The sequence below is a fragment of the Eutrigla gurnardus genome (assembly GCF_963514095.1).
Source record: "Eutrigla gurnardus genome assembly, chromosome: 23".
Lineage (NCBI taxonomy): Eukaryota > Metazoa > Chordata > Actinopteri > Perciformes > Triglidae > Eutrigla > Eutrigla gurnardus.
The window spans coordinates 7917292-7942362 of NC_139934.1; the positions used below are offsets into that span (position 1 = coordinate 7917292).

General features: G+C 42.6%; 1 protein-coding gene across 2 annotated transcripts in view; it reads left to right on the forward strand.

The window, feature by feature from the left end:
* Positions 1 to 822: 822 nt before the first annotated feature.
* The window catches only part of kcnip4a (potassium voltage-gated channel interacting protein 4a), an 87101-nt gene continuing 62852 nt past the window's right edge, over positions 823 to 25071 (forward strand). Inside the window, exon 1 of one of the 2 annotated variants that reach the window (XM_084003264.1) lies at positions 823 to 974. In XM_084003264.1, the coding sequence (XP_083859390.1) occupies positions 836 to 974 (139 nt within the window). In that variant the 5' untranslated portion in view covers positions 823 to 835. Of the gene's footprint in view, positions 975 to 18314; positions 18605 to 25071 lie in introns of those variants that run through there. The other variant, XM_084003265.1, reaches the window with a different exon arrangement.

Consider the following 25071-nt stretch of genomic DNA (forward strand, 5'->3'; position numbering starts at 1 on the left):
TGTCTTGCAGCTCCCTCTCTCTCTCTCTCCGTTTCACAGAGCGGTCCTCGCTCTCCTCCTCCTCCTCTTCATCCTCCTCCTCCTCCCACTCCCCCTTTCACACTCTGTTGATCAGCTCAGGAAAGGGAAAGTGCTCGTGTGAAACCTGAGGATCACTTGCAGACAGAGGAAGCGGAGGGAGAGCGTGCACGTCGTGGTTTGTCCTGCAAGGTAAGATGATAGCGGTCAGCCCTCGCACTCGACCTCAATTTTCCATGCATTGAAGGAGAGACGTTTTATGGTCTGAACGCCCGTCAGTCAGTGCATTCGATGGTCTGTTGACGTTTTGAAACTTTTGCTTTTGGAATGGGACCTCTGGGGGTAGTTTTATTTAGTCAAATATCCTAAAGGTTAGTTGTAATGATTATCCGGACAGAATTATTGATGTTTTTTGCTCGTTTACTTTGAAAATCAAAGTACCGAAGGCCATTTTACATCAAGACAATCTACTTGGGATATTAACTTTTTGCATCACTCGTCCTGGGAGAATAACTTGCCTCCTTGAAACGGTTTAGGACACGTAAGAAAAGCATTTCCCGGCTCCAAAAGGTCATGCTCTCATTTAATTATAGCCATGCAGAACTCGAGGCAAGAAAACATACCAGATTAACACATGTTCTCAGGTGTATTGCCTGAATTTGCATGCTGCAGTTGCTGTAGCTATTTGTGTTTTGCATCATTTGAATTATGAGGCTAACGATAATTTCTGTGTTGCAATTTAGAATTAAATCTACTAGCTAGAGATTCCTTTGCAAATAACGCCTCGTTATACATTAAAAATAGAGAAGTTCCAGCCATGTGTACACCAACCAAGAGGACCCAGTGGAGGGAGGACCTCCAGCATTTCCGTAAAGACCACGGCTTCTCCAAGAAAGTCCTGCTCAACTGTTGCCTGGTGCGGCGCATCCTCACCTGGGCTTCCCCAAACCCAAAAGGTACAAAAAATAAAATAAAAAACACAGATTTATGGCAACAGATGCAGAACCAAGGTGGTGGAATATTATTTAAATGCATCTCATTCGTGGGATAATTGGTTGTCAAATCCTGAGTCTGGCTGTTTGTCGTCTCCTAGTCCCTGTCCTGAAAAAAAGACAAATTAATAAATTGTTTAAGCTGCTAAAGATGAACAAGAATATTAAGATGAATTGCTTTGGCTAGTTGTGTCTTGAGTGAAGGACTAATGAACACTTTTGAAACAGGATCATCGATCGTTGCTTTGCTCAGATATACTGTATTATTTGCCTTTATTATGTGAGGAACGGCCGTGTTTTTAGAGCTGTCCATTTTCCTTTTTTCCAGATAGCACAGGTGATAAAACCAACACTGGGGAAATATCAGCAGTTTACACAGGCAGAGGACATTTTAGTAAGGCTAAGTAGTGAAATATGTATTTTTTGAAACCACTCTGTGCCTGGTGAATTTGGCAGTTGCGAAGGGCAAAATAAGAATGTATTCATCACATACTCACAGCATTGAGCACACTCATAAATAAACATAACGTCACCCATAACATAGTCAGGCGAAAGCTGTCATAACTTGAAAATGAAGTCCAGGAAACATCTGAGCAGAGTATGAACTACAGAAAACAAGAATGCGTGTCTTTGTGGACCAAGAAAACACTCACGCTGTCGACACCATATAAAACATATTAATGTGCTATTGACCATCCATTGACCTTTTTATAGGGACGGCAGAATTTATGGTGTGTGTGTGTGTGTGTGTGTGTGTGTGTGTGTGTGTGTGTGTGTGTGTGTGTGTGTGTGTGTGTGTGTGTGTGTGTGTGTGTGTGTGTGTGTGTGTGTGTGTGTGTGTGTGTGTGTGTGTGTGAGAGACATCAGAACACGTCGTACCTCAAGTCACGCTGGACAGCTTGAGTAAATTAATTCTTGTTGCACCTAGATTATTATTGATTACTGCCTCTATACATGTATATTTACTATGACCATATAGCCTTGTAAATAGGATTTATAGTTACTTTTCCTTGCATATCAGGCAGTAAAACACAGGGGGACACTAAGGCTGCCATTGGCCAAAGCCGTTACGTCACTCCCCTTTCCTAAAAACAGACTTAAAAACTGGATGTTCTTAATAATAATGAAGCTTTTTGTAATTAGCAGGTGTCGTGCCGCATTGATTTGTCAGATAAATGGCTTGTGTTTGGGTGTGATCGAGGATGCTATTAAACAGTCGTGAACGTCACTGTCGGGACTAAATGACATCTGCAGTGAAGATTCTTCTGCAGGGGAACAACAACAACAGAAGCCCTCCAAAACAGCTGTTCCTCATGAATAAGAGAAGCCACACGATGCATATGCACCACGGGTGGAAGAAACTTTTCTCATTTGGTATTGATTAGGTGTGGGAGGATGGTGCAGGTGCAGTTTCTAGATCGCATAATCAGTGGAGTGTGTGTGTGTGTGCACCTGCACAGTTTTGATTTGAATCTATAACTTGAGCTGGCGGCCACAGCTGGAGCCGCCACCGCGTCCCAGGTGTTTCCCGTGAGCCACACTTGAATTAGACGAAGCGTTTGGTCCGACTTTCATTCCGTCCACTGCTCGTTTTTCATTGGCAACGCGCCGCTTCCGCCACAGGGCAAGGCTGCGTTTTCATACCGCCTTAAGTTTTTGCTGGAGGTAGCTGGAACACAGTGGCCTAAGAAATATGAAAGCCAATAACTTCTTCTGGTATCCTTGCAGCAATGGAGTCTCCAGTGTTTTTAATAAGTGTGAAATTGAACTCTCACTTGCCAAACTGATGAGCACTTCTTTGTCTAAGTTCTGTAATAATACTTTAAGAGCTACATTGGATTTGAAGCCTCCTCCCCTTGCATATGTTTGTTCGCAGGTGTCATTAGAGATGGAGTAATAAACGATAAATAATACATTATATTATTCTGTGTTGCCCAGAATAACCTCCCAGCATGCAGATGATTACACCATCAACCTACCAGGTGGCAATAGTCCCCTCTGGATGTTGGAGCAACTCCAGAAGAAAGAATCTTTCAACTTCCTGCTGTTTTTGTTTTAAAAAAAAGAGACTTTATTCATGAACGCCACTGTCTTTATCCCTATGTATCCCACTAACAAACAACATACTTTTTTTTTAAGTTTCTATAGATGCATTATGGTAGAAATCCATCACTGTACCTCATCTTTACTGCCAGGAGAGGGCAGCACGCTACAGAACAATTTAATGACCAACATGATAATATACACTGTTTGCTGCATTCAGTGCAGTTTAGCAGCAGTGCTTTAAATCACCTGCATTTGTGCCAATGTGAATATGAAGGCATTTAAAGGTAGTACGTAATTTGCTGCAGCAGTGCCTGAAAAAGAGCACTGAGCCTGGAGACAGAGTAAAGATGACAATGTTATTTCTAAGTAATGCAGCACTTACAGTGGTGTATATTACTTAGTTCACCTGGTTTACATACAGTAACAACACCAGTATCCAATACAACAACCCTGCATGGCAACACGACTGCATCACATGTACTTTTATCACTCTGGGAGTGAACCCGTCATAAATTCTTTTATTGTCTGCACTGCAGTAGAAGCCCCCAAATGCAGTCACTGTAGCTAAGATGTGTCCTTTGCCGATAGCGTCGCAACATCACAATATGCTGGTATACATGAATATGTTTGACTTCATGATTGGAGATTTCAGACACAGTCTGGAGCAGTAAATAACTAACTGTTTGTCTCTCATTACTCAAGAACACTTTGTATTTTCTCAACAGCCGTAACGTTTGAGGGAACTCGTAAATTCAAGGCTGCGAGGCTGTCGGACTGCGACCTCCGGCTTTATTAAATTGTACTCCCATCAAGATGCATTTGTGATTGACTTCAGGTCTAAATCCCACAGCTTCGCCTCACTGATTTGGGTTTAATTGCTGAGTTTGTCTGCAGTCCGATACCACGCCCAACAGTGCGTCATCATGATGGTAATCTCTGCGGAAAGGACCCTTAAGCCTTGAGAAAGATACCGTAATGCTCTATTTTCGAGGGCATGTTAAACATCATTAAGAGTCCTTGATGGTGGGTCCTTGATGAGTGTGAGTCTCTACAGTGATGTAGCAGAACTCACAAATTAGCCAGTCGTTTTAGGTAACATTATCTGCTTTTTTTGGGGGAAAAACCAATTCACTTTTCATTTAAATCTGTTTTGCCACTTGGTCAAGAGCGCAGGCCTCTGTAGATCCAAGGTGGAAATGGGAAAAGGCAATGATGGATTAGGGGGGGAAGTCGAGGCAGCATGCAGCCTCTGAGATTGGAGGAGAGGGGAAGAAGAGCGATTGCCCCGGGACCGTTGGCTCTCAGATGCAGACGCGTCCCGTTGTTGTCTATTTATTTGATTCATATGTTGTGAAATTGGTTGTGGGAGAATGAGGGAGAAGGATCCGACAGTGATACCTTTCCCTGACATTAATCTTATACGTAGTGCTTGCTAGTACCGGTGACAGCCGGAGAGACAATAGTGCAGGTTATTTACAACTAATGGCATCAGAGATGACGACAGTGAATTTGTTTCTTTTGCATCTTTTTCTATTGCTTTCAGTCCCACCTGGCTATTATTATATTTGTTTTTAATCATCATTCATGTCTTGCAGCCCTAAAAATAACTAGATGATCATCGTTGCTTTGTGCTGCAGAGATGACTCATTGTTGTAAAACTTTTGGATTATTGCAAACAATAGTTTTATGACACATATGTTGAGCAAGATAATCTTTGCAAATCATGTTTATTTTATTCGCAAAACTGCTGACTCATTGCTGTGTTTCTCATTCCAGCACTGCCCAATAAAGTGAATGTCCTGCCGAACCTTTCTATAAACGGCTCAACTATCACCCGGCCAAAGGACACATGATTCGTGAAGCACTTTCCATTATGTCACACAACAGCGAGCCTGGCGTTGTCTTTCTCAGTCGGCGGTATGACCCGCACCCCCTCCGTTGATAAACAGGGCTTAGCAGCTAACAGCCAGGGATTAGCCTGAGAATGGGCGACCCCGGCACACGGCGTTGTTTGTAAAACACCTGAAAGTAGCCCGTTGACGGACAATAACACTGTCTATTGGATACAGCCAACTGAGATGCCGGGTGGCTTCGCCGCGTGACGGCGTGCCGCTCGGTGATGTAACCGAGCCCCATCCTTTTGTCTAAGCTATACCAGCAACTCATCCTACACATCATTAAATATGCATCCGTTGCCACATGGAGGTGTTTTTTCCATAGACTTTGTAACTCTTTGTTTGTGAGAGGAAGCCTCATGGAAGCATATGGACTGCTTTGGTTCTAAAATAAAACAACAAAACAACTTTTACAGTTAAATAAATTAGATTAATCAATGACGGAATACATAACTTAATTGCGTCTCCCAAAAGATGTAGAAAGAAGATGACGACATTGGAAAGTTTGTTGTAAAAGTCATTAATCATCCCCTGCTTTGTGCATAACTTATCCTCCACATGGCCGCTGTCTTTTCCCTCAGACGTCCTCCTTTTTGTCCTCTTTGTCTGCCGGTGATGCGGCCGTTTGCCGGTAACCTACTTCAGTCAAGTGTTTGTATTCGAGCAGCGGCCTGGGCCCCCTCTATAAATAGGTTCTCCTGATTGATACCCGGGACGGTGGAACCTCGTAAGCCTTTGGCTGCCGCGGGGCAGAAATGACTTCCTTGTGTCCGTGTCACTCTACTTTAACACACCTGTCCCCGTCGCAGGCTAATTCACCTCCCGCTGCCTGTTTACCAAGCGGCGTCCAAACAGCAGGCAGATGTTCACAGCTAGGCCTGAACGACCATACGATTTAATTCACATCCCCCCTGAGATAGCCTCTGATAAGGTGTGATGTATTTAATGTTCATCATGAAGGATAATCATCTCTGACCTACAGCATTTATGTATTTTAGGATATATTAATTACCTTAAAAGTAACCTGTACGACCCTAAATGCATTTTTCCTATGTAATTCACATATAATGTGTACTCTGGGCACATAATGCCATGTTTTCCAGTTATACTGGGTCCCCAATAACAAAAAGATCAGGTTTGTGTTCCTGATTCTACCATTAAAAACGACTTAAATGCTGGCTTCAGACATCTCTACAATCTATTATGAAACATTACTTTGACTTGAATGCAGCATTTTTGCCACGACAAATGTGTCATCACGTGACATGTTAGTGACAAGTGTTGCACAAGGTGTGGGCACTGTCCCAGATGGCTGCATCAACCTGTCACTGTTGGAAGGAAGAGAAATAAGATTGAAGTCCTGCTGGGAGCGTCCCACTGAGACTGTTATCTCAGAGTCTGCAGATATTTTTTCCTCAAAACGGCCGGGTGCTTGGTGTGCATCGAAGGAATGCATATTTAGAAGAGAAATATCATTTTCATGCCATTTTGTGATGTAAAGTTGCAAGCAGATTGTAATTTTGGAACAGTTTAATTATTATTTTTTTGTTGCAAATGGGATGGGCATGCTGTTTAATTGGGATTTCACCAAATAATTCACCTTTTAAAGGAGTATATTATGCACTTTTAGTAAAAGAAATGACATTACTACTCTCCTTTAGTTGGTTACCATGGTTGCCGAGCAACAGGATCCAAATGAAAGCGCAATTAAGCTTGAGCTCAGTTAAGTCTGAGGTTATATTTACTTATGTTAAGATGGCGGTTCTATGGCAGTGAGATATTTGACGTTTCATTGCTAATTGAGGCCGTGATATTAAATGATCGCTATCATACTGTTGTAAAATGATCCATTAAGAGGTAAAAAATGCCTGGTGGTGTGAAGTAGTACATATAAGTTACCTCTTGATTCACTGGGTGGTCTCTATTTTAGCCATTGCTTCAGCTCTAATTACAGCTCTTTCTTTTTATGTTTAATACCAATTTGCTTTGCATTCCTGAGACAAAGATGAATAACTAAATGGATGATTACATTTTGCAGCCTCATTAGGTAGGCAAATTTCCACCCCGGTAATAGAAGAGATGGACCGGCCCGAGTGTTCAGTATCAATTAATTAATTAATCACACATGAATATATTTTGTTGAACTGTTTTAGAGCACTTTCACATAGAACATAAACATTTTTTTTTAGCTTTTGCACCACAAACTGAAAGGCGTCAATCAATCACGTTGTGCAGAACAGACCCTCTTACACTTATATAACAACAACACGCCGGCTGTGTGGACTAAGCTGACATGGCAATTTTGCTAAAAGGAAAGTTAATAATATGGTTTACAGTAGCCGAGGCTACTCAACACTTTACCACAGACAGACTGCCAGACGCTGCTCTAAGGCCATAGGATCCCGGTAGCTGGGTCTCTGCCTGCGCACATGTATTAAGACATTTAAGGCAATAGGGAAGTTGAGAGAGAGAAAGGGAATAGTAATTATTTGTGACATTGCACATGCGGGGATGGAGGCGGAGACAGATGGCTGAAGGTGGATCTCTGTCCGAAAAATGCCAGAGAAGAGTTATATTTTACAGTTTGAATCTGGCAGCCCGCCATGGAATGAAAACCTGACTGAAGTCTGCCGCAGCCGAGCTGATAATATATTCATAACAAAAGATCAGAGAATAAAAGTCTATATTATAGGGTATGTATGGCAAATTCACTTAATTATTTAAAGTTGAATGCTGGCTCATAGTCATATTGTTAAGATGCTAATGTTTAAAAGGTGTATACCTGAGATTAGCATGCTAGGATGCTAACATCAGGTAGCTGGTACTAAAATCATAGTAGCCTACAGGTGAGGCTGATCGGAATGTCAATAGTTTTGCAGGTGTTTGATCATAGAGTATTGGATTAAATACAATAATCTGATTAAAAAAAAGTTGACATTATTAATGCAACCTTAGGGGAACATGAATTTCATGGCAATCTAACAAGATTTTGTTGATATTTGACAATACCTCTTGGGGGCGCAAGAAAGTCAGGGATTAGAATTAGCAAAATTACAGTATATTGGCAATATTACTTGGACATTTAAAAAAAATGTTGAGATCCATATTAGAATTAAAGCTACAGCGTAGCTTTAATTCTGACTGAAATGCACTTGATCAGTTTCCCTCGCTTAGATCGACCTTGGAGAATACCTTTTTTTCCAGTATGCTATGAAAGAGAGCTTATTTGTTATCTTTGTTTCCCAGAGAAGGCTCTTACTGTACAACTGGAAAAACATCGTATTAGTTTCTTGGTAGCACTGACCCAAGATCATTGTTTTGAAATGGCCTTTCTCGGTTTTTCGACCTTTCACAGAGAATAAAGTTGAGAATTTCTCACCCATGCAGCTACACATTAAGGGGCGACCTCTATATTTGCTGCTCCACCGGTCCCATTTGTTCCCACTTGAGGGAGAAACCAGGAGTATCATTGCTCCCGGTGGACGAAGGCCTATCCTTCTTAAGTAACTGCTGTAGTTTTTTTCTGGGTCTATCGGCAGACGTGCACCTTTTTGCAGAAATTGGGTCAACAAAACCACACCAGGCCTGCCGCGAGGAACCAAACAAAAATGAGGTCATGGAAAAGAGACGGCTCTCAGCTGGCCTGCGGAGCTTTTTAGCATGGCACAATATACGCTTTGTTATGACAGTTAATTCCGTCTTAACACTAACAGAGTCACTCGCCAGAATAAATCGTCTGCATGAGTTCTTGCTGTGTGTTTGTTTGACATTATGGCACCGCTTAAGTAACAACACCTATTTTGGAGTAATGGTGCTGGTTCATTACGCTCGGACTGGATTGGTGGAACATATTCAGTATCTTCATATTGAACCGACAGATTTTCACGGTGCCTTTTTTACAGAATATATGGATTTCAAGGGACCACAAGTTGAGGGAATGTCACTTTTTTTTGTCAAACTGAGGACATTAACTCACCACATAATCCCCTCGTAATGCATTTTCCTCATACTAATAGAATTGCTTACTGGCAATCCACTTCTCCTGATGATTTTCAAACGTGATGGCCTTCCAATAATTACAGTGGTAATGATCATTTGTACTGCATGGTGGTGGGTGTAATTTGCCTACTCCCAGGGCGGCGACTAAGTTGTTTTATTTTTCTCATCTTCAAGGCAGTCATTCAGTAAATAGCTTTTTGCAAGTGTTAAAAGGTTCAAGGAATGCCGTCGTGTCTAACTGCAGAATAAGTGAATTAAAAGTTGATCTGATGAGCATTTTTTCCCTTTCCTGCCACATCCCAATTTGTGTGACAGCTAAATTGTTTGCGTCACTTAAGCTCTGATATAAGCTTATTTCCAACACTTTAAAGTTTATATATGTCTAAAAAAAAGGTAGTGGGAAGTTTGAGTTTTTGCTCTGAGCTGGTTAATAATACAGGTGGCCATACGCCAAATCCTAATTGTTCCCTAGGGCCTCTGATTGACATTATAGTGATGTAATTACATCTGTGATTTGCATATTAAGCAAGGTTATTCCATTCTGCACATACTGTACATACCAGGCCTCCCAATTTGATTAGTAGGAGTCCAACTGATCGCAATGCAAATCTGCTTTTTAAGGACTTTACAAAGGGGGGGAAGGTCAAATAAATAAACATTTCCCTGGGTGTGTTCGATATGATATAAATCTTGTTGGAGCCTTATTGGCTCTGCTTAGCCTTGCATTCAGTGCTCCTGAGAGATGGAGGAAAAGCTGATTGGCTCTTACTCAGGACTTTACATAACCAACATACTCCTGTGATAAGACTGAGATTTGCAATTATTTGAAAATATGAACAGCGTTCGAAAGGAGCGCGTTTGTGTTCCTCCGATGGGTGTTTGATGCAGCTCGGGACTGATCTGCATGCAGAGCGCTTGGCCGGTATAACGAGATCGATGCCCTAGAAAATGTGTGATTTTCATTCAAACCCGATATTTGCATCTCATTCCAAACCGCCAACCACATTTTGAGCGTTTTCCCAGGCTGGGAAATGAAAATATGGGCAAAAGCTGTGTCCTCGTGTATCACGACTCATCACAGTGTTGGGCAAAAACAAATGCATCATCACAAATTAGCAAAAAGACAGTTGGGTGGTAATTCATGAGGCCAGAAAGGGGTTGAGGGGGTCAGCCCACTTTCATCCAGTCACCTCTCAGAATATAGGTTGAGATTCATGATGTCTGAGACGTATTCAAAGACCCGGCTGGCCTGAGGAACAGTAAATACATCATTATTGTTTTTGCTCTCAGTGAAGATGTCCGCTGACCCCTCACTCAATCACACTGAGCGATGAGGGGAGTAGGAGGAGTTCATTACTGTCCCTCGGCAATAATGTGTTCATCACTCAGATATATTGTGATTTCCTTCTTCTTTCCTTTTGTCTTTCTCCCTTCTCTGCCACCATTCTGTTTCATAAATGTAGTCGGGCGGATCTTAAATGTCATATGAAATCCCCAAATGTCTTTCAAAGCTAAAGGAAAGGTGAAAAGAGTCGGTAGAGATTAGCAACACCTGTATCATGAGAAGATGGGATTAGTCGTTGAAGCTATTTGTATATTACGTTACCTGAGGTTTTCTTTTATTCTATATGGGAGCTTCATGGTCTGTTTTCTCTGTTCTGCTGGTATGACATCACTGTCCTTCTAGTGTAATGGATGTTTAATTTAAACCTCTGCAGCTCTTTCTTGTAACAGCTTTTTCTTTCTTCCTGAGAAAATAAGACAATGACGTTAAAAAAAACATTATTGCTACTCAATAAATAAACAGGACCAATAGGAAGATATTATTCAAATGTGCTTATTTGCGTGGTTAGCTTAAATACTAATGACTTTCCTTTTTTAATTTACAGGCACAAAGGGAGGGGGGGGGGAGTATTCTCCTGGTGTTCTTTTTCTTTGGCATTTTTGCATGAAATATGACTAAAATGATTGGTAATAAAAAAATAGCTGCAGACACGAACTAATGGATTAATTGCCTCATTGTTTCAGCTCTACTGGACTCGCTCACAAACTTTAGTTTCAGTCCTGTTCATTTGCATTCCAGGAATAACCTGAGCTCTGTCTGTTCCCCCCGCCACTATTTGTTTTATAATGTGCTCTTAGGTTATAATGTGGAGTTCCTGGTGGGTGAAATGGGCTCTGCCGAGTCGGGACATATACCATCGGAGATCACGTAACGCAGCACTTAGATCCTTCTAGAATACACCTCCATTCTTTGCATACTGGAAAGTTTTCAGTGCTTTAGCATGTGTGCTAACCGCTATCAAGCAACAGAGGCCCAGCAATGACACAGAAGGTCACCTGTTCTGCTAACAGATGCAGGCAGAGGTGAAGAGGTGCCTTAAAGGCCGACCTGGAGACCTAACGGGCTTTGCCTCCTGTTCAAAATGAAGTTGAAGTGGTCTAAATATCGCACTAATTGTATTTTCACACATGTGGTCGCGAATCTGATGGATGAGAGATCTAAAAAAAAAAAAAAAATTCTAATTAGAATTCCTACAACTTTCATGTTGCCCCAGGACGTTTATGATTCCACAGCGGTGGCCTAACAGACTCACCGCTGGCAGTAGTGAGCGTGAAGGACATTGTTGAAAAGCAGAGATAATGAGGTGTCGGACCCCCATAAGGATTTAGAGAAACGCTCGAGGCAGAATTTTAAAGTACCTATCGTAACCGATGCGCGTTTTGAAGGCATATCAAAAAGGCGAGGGCTGATCGGGATCGCGGGTGAACGTTGCCGCAATGTCGCCGCAGGCTGGAGAGCCGCGGGGATCGGTTTCCGACGTCGGAATAATTTCACGAAAGAAGCATCTGTGGTTGATTTTGGGCATGGAACCTTTTCAGATTAGTATTTCAGATAGAGGCTCGACTGAAATCATGAAAAGAAGTGAGCATTATGGCTAAAGTTATGTCCCTTGAAACAAGAGCTGGGGGTTAATTTACCCATTTCAGAGTGTGCAATTAAAATAAAGTGAAAAGAAATAAAGCATTCTTCTTTTGATCTGTTGAGCCGGTGTAAGCTCATTCTGTTTGGGGTTAGTCTTTTTCCATCGCAGGCCTCTCCTCCGCTGTGTGTGAATGGACACACAAAGGGAGTTAGTCTTATCAGTGTCTTGTTGGAGAGCATTCATCTCCCCGTCTAATAGCCCCGAGCCGGAGTGTAGATAAAACGTTGCCGGTGCAGAGATTTGCACTCTGTTCCCAACTGGGAGGAAAGTGAGATTGCATTTCAGGTTTCTGTTCAAAGTATTCCATCAGCTGATTTATAATAAAGGAGATTTTCATCAGTTTTTTCCCCATAATGACCTTTTCAAAACGCCTGATTCGATAGAACGGTAATAAACGCCAATGAAGAGTGACTACACTGGATATCCTGCCATATATTCAGTGTGACGAGCCATTATTCTGTTACAGCGCCGTGTTCACACACTGCAATGGGAGCGGTCAATAAAGTGCATATGAGGCGTTTCAGTGCGAGGAGGCATCCCACATGTGTTCCAGCGGTGCCCTAAGGGGGCCGTTGTGCTAACATTAGCACACTGATGTCATAAGCAATTCATTACTGTCCCCCAGATATCGACCCCGGCTCTTATCTGCAGTGTCACCCTGCATCGTCACAGCTTCTGTTAATTTTATGATTCAGAAAAGCAGTTTTTACTTTGGTTCTTATCAGCAGCGTTTCCTTCTCTTTTATTCCTTTTGTTTGGAACACATTACAGTGGGGGTTTCTTTTCTTATACGCTTCATACACTGTTTTATCTACAATGTTAGAATTCCATAAGATACAATATATAGTTTAGCATTCACTTATGGGATTTTTTTTTTTTTGCCAATTAATGGAGGGGCTTAAGCTTTTGTCCTCTCAGCACTTCATTAATCCCTTTTTAATGAGTCTTCTGAATTAAACATCAACATTAATATTTACTTAGTTCATATACTTTTTTTCCTCTGTGCTGTGTGATCCCTTTAAGGTGATTTCATCTTTTATTGGCCATGTATTTATTCACAGCTTTTAATAAAGAATTCAACTTTATTTCGCTGGTCCCAGATTCTTAAACGTGAGGGTTTGATGGTTTCCTTATCCGTCATATAGGCTATAATTCCAAACTGAATGACTTTGGATTTTAGATTTTTCATGGAACAAAACAAGCTGTTTGGTTCTTGTAAAACATAATAGCCATTTTAAAAAAACATTTCCTGACATTTTATAGAAACCTCATTAATGAAGAAAGCAATTAGCAGATTTGTCAACAATTAAAATAAACTTATAGCTCTATTTTCTATTTATCTAATGAAGCGTGATTTCAAAAAATGCTAATTATGCATAAATACATGAACATAGTACGTCTTTAGGAAAATCACAAGCTGTTGTGTTTCTGCTGCGCTGCTCTCGGTCATGGAGAAATGATTATCCATCACAGCCCATCGATTGGCTGTTGGTGCTTGTATTGTTTGATGCCAGGCAGGCTTGAAAGAGACTCCTACTTTGCTTTGATGGAAGTCTTTTATTCCCAGAACGCTAACCTGATCTGCAGCATTAATCTTGTCTTTCACGGAGCACTTATATCACCGCTAGGGTCAAAGATCCCCTCGGACGGGGTTGTTGTTTTTTCTCTCTTCTTCTTCCTAATATGCTCTTAACAAATCGGCTAACCTTTTTACTAATGACAGCTTAGCAAAATCGATCAGTGTTTTTCCTCGTGACAGCGTCTGTGTGCTTTATCGTCATTAAGGTTACCATAGCAACCCGTTTGGCTTGATAGCGTTAGAGTGTCCTGCATCTCCTGAGGCAGGGCTCTGCTTTGTTTCCTGTTTGAAGCCCGGTGAGTCCAGCAAACCGTTATTTTCTGACATTAAGAAACGCATTAAGAGGCGTTTACAATTCAGCGCTTTTTGTCTTGGCCGGTCGTGTTATGCCTTGAAGCAACACTATAAAGTTCATGCAGAAAAGAGAGCTGCACTGCACCCCGGCTCTGATTTTATTGGGTTTACCCTGGCAGAAACTGTGCACCAGAGATAAATGTGAAACCCCACTGTTCACTCATCCTTTCCTTTCCAAGAGGATTTTATTTTTTTTCAAGAAAGCTTGCTGTTCAAACTTAATGTTGATTATGTAGAAGGTAATTTAAGGCCGGGTAGTAAAAAATGTGTTTAATTTAATTCCGCTGCAGATGATCAAGATTTTTACTGCATCCTTTGAAGGGATATAAATTCAGAGATCATTGCGAAAGCACATACTGTCCATTTTCCAAGGTTTTGGGTTTATTTATGTATGATTTAGTTTCTCATTTCACTATCATTGTGCATATCTGGCAGCGATGCATCATGACTTTGACGCACCTGAAATTCTGTGTTCAATAAGCAATTCTGGGCCGAGAGCCTAGACTTTACGCTTTGATGAGAAATTGAATGCCTCACCGTTAGTCTTCCATACATCTACTCTTTCCAGTTATTTCTCTCCTTACTCTTGAAATCAGCTGCAGGATTGTTTACTCAGACGTTCTCTGGGGATTTATTCCTTCATAAAACGTCTATCTGATCCTGCAGTGATACTCTCCCCCCAGCTTTCTGTCTACTCAGCAGAATCTCTAGTATTGCACGGTGAGGAAGGCTGCGTGATATCTGAACAAAACGGACATTTTTTATCCATTTTTCATTAAATGCATCAAATTGATGCACTTTAACAGCTGCAAGGTCAAAGCGAGGGAAGCTGTAGAGTTCATGGTGAGCTAATATTAATAAGGAGTGAAACAAATAGTCGTTTTTTTGCTAATTAATCAACAGAAGATGAACCATCAACAATTAGGATAATCTGATATTTTTTAAGTAATTAATCAGGTGATATTTCTGAATATTCATGGTTACCAGCTTCTCAAATGTGGGTGTTTTGCTTTTAATTGGATACACTCAACAATCAATCAATTTATTGTAGAAATACCAACGTTTATTGATACATGTATCATGTTGTTGCACAAAAGTCCACTAATTAAAATAGAACGATCAATAAAATCCAATGTGACACACGCTTCCTGTACCATGCTGATAACATGTTGGCGTCATGTTTACCAGAACGTGCATGCTGGCGCTCGGCGATGTGTTCAGGTACAGGAGGACACATCAGTGCTTTCCTAATGAACCCGCAGACACCGTGCCTGCAGGTTTTTGACGAGGCGGACTTTTGTAGCCGTGCTGTTTAATGAGTTTTCTCGTGAGTCTCATTCATTTTGCATGTCTGCTGGACCAACCGGCAGAAGTGTTAATTGATAGACGATTCATGAATATTACATAGAAAGTAGAATCAATCGCCCTGAAATAAAACACATTTAATAATTCACGAGTCGCTGTCAACATGTACAACTAAATTGTAGTGATAAATAGAGTACACATTTAATTCATTTTGAGGTATTCTGTACATAAAGCTGGCGTGTGTGAGGCTGGTTGACAGCAGACAGTGTCCCGCTCCACTCCCAACAACTTTGAGAACCCTTTTTTTTTTCTGGATATTGTCAAGCAGGGGAAGGTGAGTAGGTGGAGCACTTATCCGGCGCGGTGAAGCACACTCCACTGCAGACGGGTGCTTTATAGATTGCGGCTCAGCTCTTGTTGTTCAATTTAGTGGCCACGTTCCCCGGAGCTCCCCGTTTCTGGCCCACACTGATGGAGATGTATCATGCACTTTCATTTCAAAGATATCAAAGGTTTTATTTTTCCCCATTTATCCTGCAGATGTGCCTTGCATCGCAGGAGCGCTGTATTTCCAGATTCTCCATCTTGCGGGTTTCTTTATTTAATGGCCAGCTGTCTTAGCATGCATATGCTTTGCAGAGGAAGCCTATGGTAGTAAATTTTGCTCCGCCCCCCACCTCCCTGTATTTGATGACAAGCTGCTCCATGCAGTTTTACAGCCGATCAAGCTGCTTTCACACAGGGTGGGGACTGGATAGGAATGGTGGCTCTCACCCCCCGGGCCGCTGCAGTTACTTTTTTTTAGATGGATCAATATATCTGTCAACTTTTCCCCGAGTGAAGCCAATTTCATGTCTCTCCTGTCACTGCTGCAGGCAACAGGAAATAGCTCATGTTTCATCAAAGTCTGCAGAGAAAGAGAAGTTTCTGTGGGACTGTATATTCTAGATGACGGCGTAGGCTTCACATTGTTAATATTATTTGGTTGATTTGAGCTTTTTAGGTCAAGAGCAGTCCAGTTGTGGACTGGAGAAACCCTTGTTTCTTCTTTTAGTTACTTGTCTTTAAACCTATGAGCACATCCCTTCAGATTACAACATCTGTGTTTGTGTTGACCCCGACCTCCATATCTCTTTCTAGTTTGACCATACTCATTAAGGTAAACATGACTCATCTCCAGAGATTTTCCTGACTGTATATGGACTTGGAATGTGGTGATTTGTTCCACGCATCGCACTCAACGGGGGGATGAGGAGGCCTCGAGAGTGCAGGCTTGGAGGGAAAAACCACAACTTTGAGGTAAAAGCTGTGTTTGCATGAACACCGTTTCACCTGAATGTTATTTTGGGTCAGTCTTCATTTGCCAGTAGCTCATGTGAGCAGTAGACCATCTGTTCACCTCAGAACTAGTGAAGTGGCAGACCTCATTGGACTCACGGACAGTTGCGTGTCCTGAAAAAACTCCCATGTAGCTGCTCCCAGGCGGGTGTATGTTTGTATATCGGAAACATGGCCATGTATGCAGAGAAAGGGACCCCATCACACAGAAGACAGTTGTGATTTCAGCCAAAATCATGGTTGGCGGCTGGAGCCCGCTTTTGTCAATGGTCAATTTAAAAAAAAAAAAAGATGTAAAAGGTGTATTTCATGTCCCCTACCAAAGTCTGAGGAAGTCCTGTTGCAGAGGCACTGCTACACCCCACAGGTGCCTTGTGAATTATTCACTTAATTGAGACACTATTGGTTCTCTGTGCTGCTCTGACCCAGTAAGAAGTTTCACACTACTTCAAGTCCTTAAAGTACTTTTTTTTTTCACCAAGCACACTTTTTTTTTTTATTCCTGCCTGCCTATTCCCCTCACTGCTCATTGCTGTCCAGAATACAATTGTGTGTGTGCATGTGTGTGCGCGCTGGAATAATAACAGGCAGACAAAACCTCCAAGGTCGAAGTCTGCAAAGACTCTGCACAGAGCAGGATTCACCGAAATAGACCTGCCCTTCTGTGTAGCGACCTGTGGAATATCAAAGTTTGAGCCCAATCTCGTTCCGCACCGGTGCCCGTCTGCCTGATGGACGTTTTCATTATGAAATGCCAACAAATCGGTGTTTGCTTAAGCAAATTCGCTGCAGAAATATGGAGTGGAGCCAGTTAAAAGTCTGAGTTAATGACAGGTCTTTCAGATGGGAGGGCTTGGCATTGATAGATGAGAGCAATCGAGGTGTGGTGCAGGCTAATTAGCGGCGAAGACGATGCACACGGCAGGTCCGAACGTCATCACGGGCGCCGGCCGTAGCCTGTCAGTCGTAATTAGCGCTGACCTTGACATGTGGTCGTAGGAAAACCTCCAAGCTTTTCTCTCTACTCTTCTGGCAACTTTTTTATTTTTTTTTTATCTTTGTGTATTTGTCACTTCCTCAACCACGTTCCTCTCAAGAGCCCATGATGTTCCATTAACGCCGTCCATTACTGCCCCTCATTGTTTTAACCTTCAATTACACGTGATGCGGCAGCCCCGTAATGTACTGTCACTGCGGATGCATTGGCGGACACTTTCCCCTTAATTCTCCTTTATTTCTCCTCCTCCTCGTGTGCTTTTCTATCGCCTCTCCTCCTCCTCCTCCTCCTCCTCCTCCTCCTCCTGCTCTCGAGCCAATCAGACCACACCTCCATGGCAACCGTCAGTGAGTGTAAAACATCCACAGATGGTGCTGAGTAGAGCGAGCAGCAGGCGCACTACGAGATCAAGTGTGGGAGTGTGTGTTTGTTTGTGCGTCTGAAGAGAGACAGACAGGGACTCATTGGATAACCTCTGTATTGTGAAGCCAACGGGGGCATTTCTCTCGTCACGCAGGCGGAGAGTTGGAGCGTGTTTTGTTCAGAGGAGTTGCAGGAAAAGTCTGGAGAGAAGGAGTGAGTTGTTGGAGGGAGAGAAAAAAAGAGACTGAGCCCCTCTCTCCCCCTCCTCCTCCTCCCCTACCTTCCCCTGAGAGCAGGAGGTAAACCGCCGGTAAGCAACTATTAATGACCTGACAAAAAGAAAGCACACAACATCAGGCAGTCTTACCCTGGGGTTGCGCAACACACACAGATGCAAGACGAGCCCCCGTCAGCGCTCTCCCCTCATTCATGATCATTGCTCCCGCCACACACAGACACAAGGGCCACGCTGTCACAACCAGAGGAGTGGAGGAGAGAAGAGGACGCGGTCGCAGGACAAAGTCAAAGTCTTCCTTGGATTGTTTTTTTTTTTCTTTCTTTTTTTTTTTTTCTCTTTAACCCTGAAGCCCAGAGTGCTCCTCTTTTTGCTGACCCTTCCAAGCCCCCTCCTCCCCCAGGAGCAAAGATGAGCTGCAGGAAAAGGTGCAAACGGGAGATCTTCAAGTTCGCACAGTACCTGTTCAGACTCGTCACGGGCACGCTCAACACCGGTAAGGCTCCCGCTGGACTCGGAGAGGCTCCCCCGCCTGTGTTCCCAAGTTGCTGTGATTTTCTTGAATCTGCAGAGATTTTGTTTGTTATCCTTTTTTGGCAGTACGGTCCAATTAAGCCACTTAATTCCCGCGGAGATAAAGAATTGCAAAGTGAACGAGACGTGAGGCTGTGTTAGGACACATTCACACCATCCGTCAACTCACAGTGTTTATGTTGTGTGTACATTTATGCCAGCAAAATCCTGCGAGAGCATTGTGAGGATTTCCAGAGTGGGCTTGAATTTCAGACCTAGTCTGCATCATAATTTGGTGTGTGTGTGTGTGTGTGTGTGTGTGTGTGTGTGTGTGTGTGTGTGTGTGTGTGTGTGTGTGTGTGTGTGTGTGTGTGTGTGTGTGTGTGTGTGTGTGTGTGTGTGTGTGTGTGTGTGTGTGTGTGTGTGTGTGTGTGTGTGTGTGTGTGTGTGTGTGGACGCAAGGAGAGATTTGGCAAAGGTGAAAACATTAATATGACAAAAAATAAATAAATCAAACAGTTTCTTGTGCAGTCTTTTGGCTGTGGAAATAATTTAATGTATTTAAGCATTGGACAAACTGTAACACTAACAATTTTTCCACTGTAGATATTGCCAGAAGTATACCCTCAAAAAAACACTGACAGTGATGTGGAGCATTATGGTGATGCTGGATATCATCCCCAGAAGCAAAAATTGATGCATACTGCAAAGTGTATTTTTTTGGTTTCCCTTTTGTTCATGAGCTTTTCTAAAAAAGACAGACTCAATGGTACTAACAAGATTAATTCTGGGATTATAGTGGATTACCAGCAGATTACTCCATGAGGAGTTTAATACAGGATAAGGTTAGCAGCAGTAACAAACTGAAATTACTGCTATGCATCAAAGTGGTGCTGGGGATTAGTTCCATATGTCATTGCAGTTGCTTCTCCTTGGATCACACAGTGCACTATTTTCCTTTCCCCCCCTTGTTGATACAGTACCGGTGAGCTCTACAGACGATGGGACTACACTAGGAGCATACACCGACACCCTTTGCCTTCCATGTCTCTGGTTTCGTTCTTGCATTAACTGAGCTTCGGCGCCGAGCAAGTTGTTGATTATCACGCTGCATGATGGAGATGGTGCCGAGCCCCACGGAGGTGCTAGATGAACATGCTAATGAATTCCAACATCCTTCAGCACACGCGAGACACGCAATGTTTTCATGTCTCACCAAAGAAAAGGGAGCCTTTTCACATACAGTAGCAAAATAATTCCATACGGCCGTGGCCCAGTTTCTACTGTCTGCTTGACCTTAGAGATGGAGAGAACCAGTGTGGAGGATGGGAGGCAGCTATATAGAAGTGGCAGCCCCATGAAAGGTGTGGATCACGGCAATAAATATCAGCACGTGGGAGATACCGAGCATCTCCCCTCACGTAGTATGCTGTTGGTTTCCATAGCTACGAGCAGGTCGTTAAGATCATATTGCTATTCCCATGGTGTTAACATGATGAATATTCCATATTGGGTAGTAATTCCCTTTAATGTCCTCCATAGGTTTGGTTGTTAAAACGTGCCATTGCTTTCTACTATGCTGTCGCCTACATTGTTTGTTTGGGGGAACAGTTGTGGTCTTTCAATGTCAGTGTCTGTACTTATTCATTATTGATCATGTTAATTACAAGGCTGGACATATTTCCCTGTGGACATCCACCAATTAGTGTACATGTGCTGAGTGAGGGGAAACGACATTGTCTGAAGAATATGAGTTTGGTTGGTACATTTTGACGAAAACCAGTCAATGCCTGCGTGGATCCATTCCTCTCCAAACACACCATATTAAGGTATCTTTAACAGCCTGTGCTGCAGATTATTATTAATGGAGTTTGACCACAGCAAACCTGGCTCTCCCGTATTCGGGAGACCAGGGGAAGAGAGTGATAGATGGCGTCAGTTAGTAGACCATGGCATTTTAATTGAGATGTTCTCCAACAGGCTTACAGTCATTGAGTCATTGATCACTTGAGGCCTGCAGGAACACATAGCGTAATGTGGATGGTAATGTGCCTGGTACATTTATATTGTCATGATGCATTTTCTCAATATGAACTGCATTTATGCTTAAGCTCCAATTCTGACACTACAACCCTTGAATACAGCAATATATAGTCATCAGTTGTTGTGTACAGCAACTGTTTTGGAGATGCAACGGAGACAGTAGGCCACCATTAGTATTCATCCCACCAGTGCTGCCCAGTAGGCCTTGACTTTTCCAGCTGTAGGGGAAAGAAAAGAGAGGAAACAAATCACAGCACATGCACATTCTTCCAGGTTATTAATCCAAACAGCTGTGTCAGCACATATTCAACGCATTGCCAGAGCGGGGAACTTATCTGTTTCCTTCCCAACGTTTCCAACACAGCCGCCGTGAGGGACGAGCAAGGGGAGCTACAAGTCCACCGGCGTATCCATCAGGATCATTCCACAAAGCGGGGGCCATTTAACCTGCCAACGTCTAAGGGATGCGTTTTCACCGTCCATATCTGTCTACGCTGCCGGATTGCATTGTAGGCTCCTCGTATAACATCCAAGACATCAAACATAAGACTATTTTATGACAAGAAGCTGCTTGATGTGACTTTTCTTTGACCTATCCAAGCTTTGATGAGCCTCTGAGCATTTTTACACCCTTGTATTGATTTAAAGTGGTTTGATTCAGCTTCTCTTCGTGGAATTCTTTTGTTCCCCTCAGTGGTAATGAATATTTCCTTGGCCGTGTTCTTCGCGGTGGGACGATGCGGAACGACTTTAATGTCTTTTGAGCTTTCAAATGATTATATATCGGCTGTGCAGGGATGCAGTAAATGCCAAACAAGCGTTTCTTTCCTCCCTCTCAAGATGTTTCATTTTTACTGCTAAATCAACTAAATTGGATTTTCTTGTTTGTTTCTCAACAATGCAAATGACGCCAGAGGAGGCTGTTCAGTTACATTATCTGAAAGTCCATCCCTTAGATAGATTGGTGGCTTAGTGAGGCAGCTTGTCTGGGGTCAGGACTGCAGTGACAACAGGGCAGAAAGAAGCCTACATCTTTTCTCCCTGGAATTGTTTCCAGCTTTAGTTGTTCTGGGTCACCCTAGGGTCTAATTCCAAAACCGTCCAGTTCACCCCTAATGGCTTTCAAATGGTTTCTTATTGTAGGAGATGTTGCTTGAGTTCAAGGTCCTTTGAGGCAATGTAGTCTGAAACTAGGGAATAATATCTTTGGAATTAAACCTTTGTATCTACTGCTGAGGATAATATGTGTATATTTATGTTGAATTATTAAAAATACGCTTCTGTAGTTCTACAGTAATTAGAAATTGAAAGCGGTGTCTTATCTGGCGGCAAAAAAACAATAAAAATCAAAGAACATAAAATACACGGCTGCAAGGAAAAAGTCCATCCTTTTGTGAGTCGAGATGTGGAGGTACTCATCCAATCCATGACCACAAGACAATGCTGTGAAAAATTCACTCTGTGGTTTTTTTTTTCCCCCCTGCATGCACTTGGGCGTGTGGGGCCAGCCCAATGACGCGAGGACCAGTCTTTGTTTCCCTCTCTTTGGTTTCCTGATGGCTATTAGCAGGTCATGTTCCACCTGTCCCATGAGGACAGCACGTTCAAAGCCCATAATCCCTGACCAAACACTGAATATTTGATACCTCGCAGGCCGGTTGGGTTGGCATCACGTCTGCGTAACGGCGTCCCCGCTCTGAGAAGAGTTGCCCTTTAACAATGCTTGGTTTTACTGTATCGACTGTGGTTTAGACGTATATAGTGGGAATGTGCACGGCTTTAATATAGATGGTGACAAAACGTTGCATGTGGATACATTTATTGTACGCTAGTGTTTGAAGTCTATAGCTGCTTTGCTAATAGAGGACCCTAACAACCTTTGGTTGTGCATTGAGTAAAGGCCTTTGTGTGTGATAAATTGCTAAAAATGTATGGATCTTTGCAACTTTTGCAGTGCTCATAAAAAATATTAAAGTGGAACAAAATGAAGCACCCAATATTTCTTTTAAATTTTTTTCCGCAGCTAGTTTATAGCTTTTTATTTTTCACTTACATTCCCCAAAAAGCACACCGTAGTATACTTTCTGTAGCGGAACATTTCTCCCGTGATAGTTGGACGGGGCCACAATAACAGATGGCCAACCATGTTGCATAATGTTGTCTTTCACACCCAGTGAGCTAACGTGGCATCTGCTTGACTCACCTGACAAACATCACTCTTCAGACCGTGTCACACACGTATGCCTGTGTTCATGTGCAAGACCTACTTTTGCTTTGTTTGCTTACAACCTCATGATGCGTTCAACTCCTTATATAGAAAAGGTTTTTGAAGGTATTGTTTATAGGTAGTGTATGTTGTGTACTCAATGAAAGAACTCTTGAAGCAACAGATTAGGATGTTTTCATGATCCAGAACGTCAAAGCATCTCTTGCCAAACCTCTTACATAATGGAAAAAGAAGAGCCGGCGTCGGCGTCATTTGGTAACGGCTTTCTTTTAACCTTTCACCGTGACCCCTTTCCCAGGGTTCACCGCTTTTTGGCAAGGGCAGAATGAAGACATTCGACTGCGATACCTGTATCCATATCAGCTTCCTTGCAGCCTCAGTTCAACGTCTTTTTGTTTCAGAGTCCCAACGTCCTTCTGGTTTCTGGTTTCTGCTGTGTTGCTGTCCAACACCAAGGCAGCACAGATTTTTTTTTTCGTTTGGCTCGTTGGGTCATTACACACAGTGCTTGGCTCCTTTTGCGAGCATTATCAGAACTCGCTGTTGATGTTGTAGCGCAGCTAAGTCCCAGGCTGGCCCACTCAGATCCCCCTTTGCCTGACTATAAAGAAGTTATGGGCTGTAAAGGACTGTTCAAGTGGTGCAGGACAATTTGGCCCAGTGTTATGTAAAAGATGAGAGGGAGAGTGTGCTCGCTAGAGTGGAAAATAAATGTCACCGTGTGGTTTGGTCAACTTTTTTGTAAAAACCAGAGTGAGGTCAGATTGGGAATTGGGTTGCACATGAATTATGTATGGATTAAACTAGAGATTGGATTTGCCCGGACCACACCCCTCTTCAAAAAAAATTTGATCTCAACACACCTGTAAAGTTGCTGCAATGAAATCTGTCCACAGACGGAACATATAAACACAAGACAGATTTACAAGGTCTCTGAGCTCTGGATAATTTCCTCTATATAGATGTCCCCACTTGACTTTGCAGTCATTTAATCACCTTTCTTCAGTGGTTGCAGGAACCTTTTTTTAAATTTTAATAATTACTGAATGTGAAATGAATAATAAGGTAACGATGAGAAATGTCAGACTCATAGTTGAAAAGAGTGATTGCTGCTTTATATGTCAGGGGACTCGAGATCTGAATTTAAGTGGACTTTCACTCCAACAGACTATTACTGAGATGAATGTGAATCCAATTAAAGGGACAGTAACGTGCTCTAGATTAGTTTTCAACAGGTTCACTGTTTTGGTGCTTTTTCAACCCATCTCTTTAGGTTGCCTGGATTGATTTTCTATATTTGCGTTCGACTTTTGCCCGTGTCGCTCACCATTTAAATTCACCCTCGCTAGCCCGTCTAATCAGTTTTCCCATTTGCGCTAATGTTTGTAAACGAGTGTCCGTCTGAGTGGAAAGAATGGCGGGGGTTATTTTTAGTTTGGCGAGCCCGGTTGATGCTGCGTATGAGGTGTTCTTGTGTTGAACCCAGCAGGACGTTCACCTCAGTGGGTTGGTATCAGTAAAAAAAAACAACAGAATGATTGGAACATTTTCATGATTAAGCTCGATGTTAATTAAGGAAGAGGTAACCTAAGTTGACTGAAACTAAACAGCGTGAAGAAGTCCGTGTGCCCTTTTTAAGATCGCAGGCCATTAAGAGGAGTGGTAATTTGTTTGGTTTGGTTGTTTTCTTTGTTCGCTGTTCTCATCACCTCAGAGAATTCTTCTATTACCCTCGTGCTTTTGCTTTCTGCTCCGACTCTCCCTCAAGTGGTCGTTACTGCCGTTAACTCAAATTAAAAAGTCCTCGCTCTTTCTCCGTCCGTGTAACATTTCCAGCTTTACATCCCCCTTTTCTCCTCTCTCACACTCATCACGCTGTAATCACTTCATTTGCCATCGGGCTCTTTTGTTTGAAACGCTGTCCATTGCCGGTTGCCCTTGCTGTGTTTTCACAAAAAGTGAACCCTCTGGTGCACGAAACGGTGGAGAATGAGGACACTGGGACTGTAGCCATGCCAACAAACGAAGGGAATCGGTCCACTTTTGACGATAAACAAGAGGACCTAGGTATCATTAATACGCTCCTTTTTTATAATCCCACGTTTCATGCAAGAGTCGGTAATGTCCAAGAACGTGCAGAACACATCATGTTTTATTGAGAGGCTTATCTCGCTGCAGCC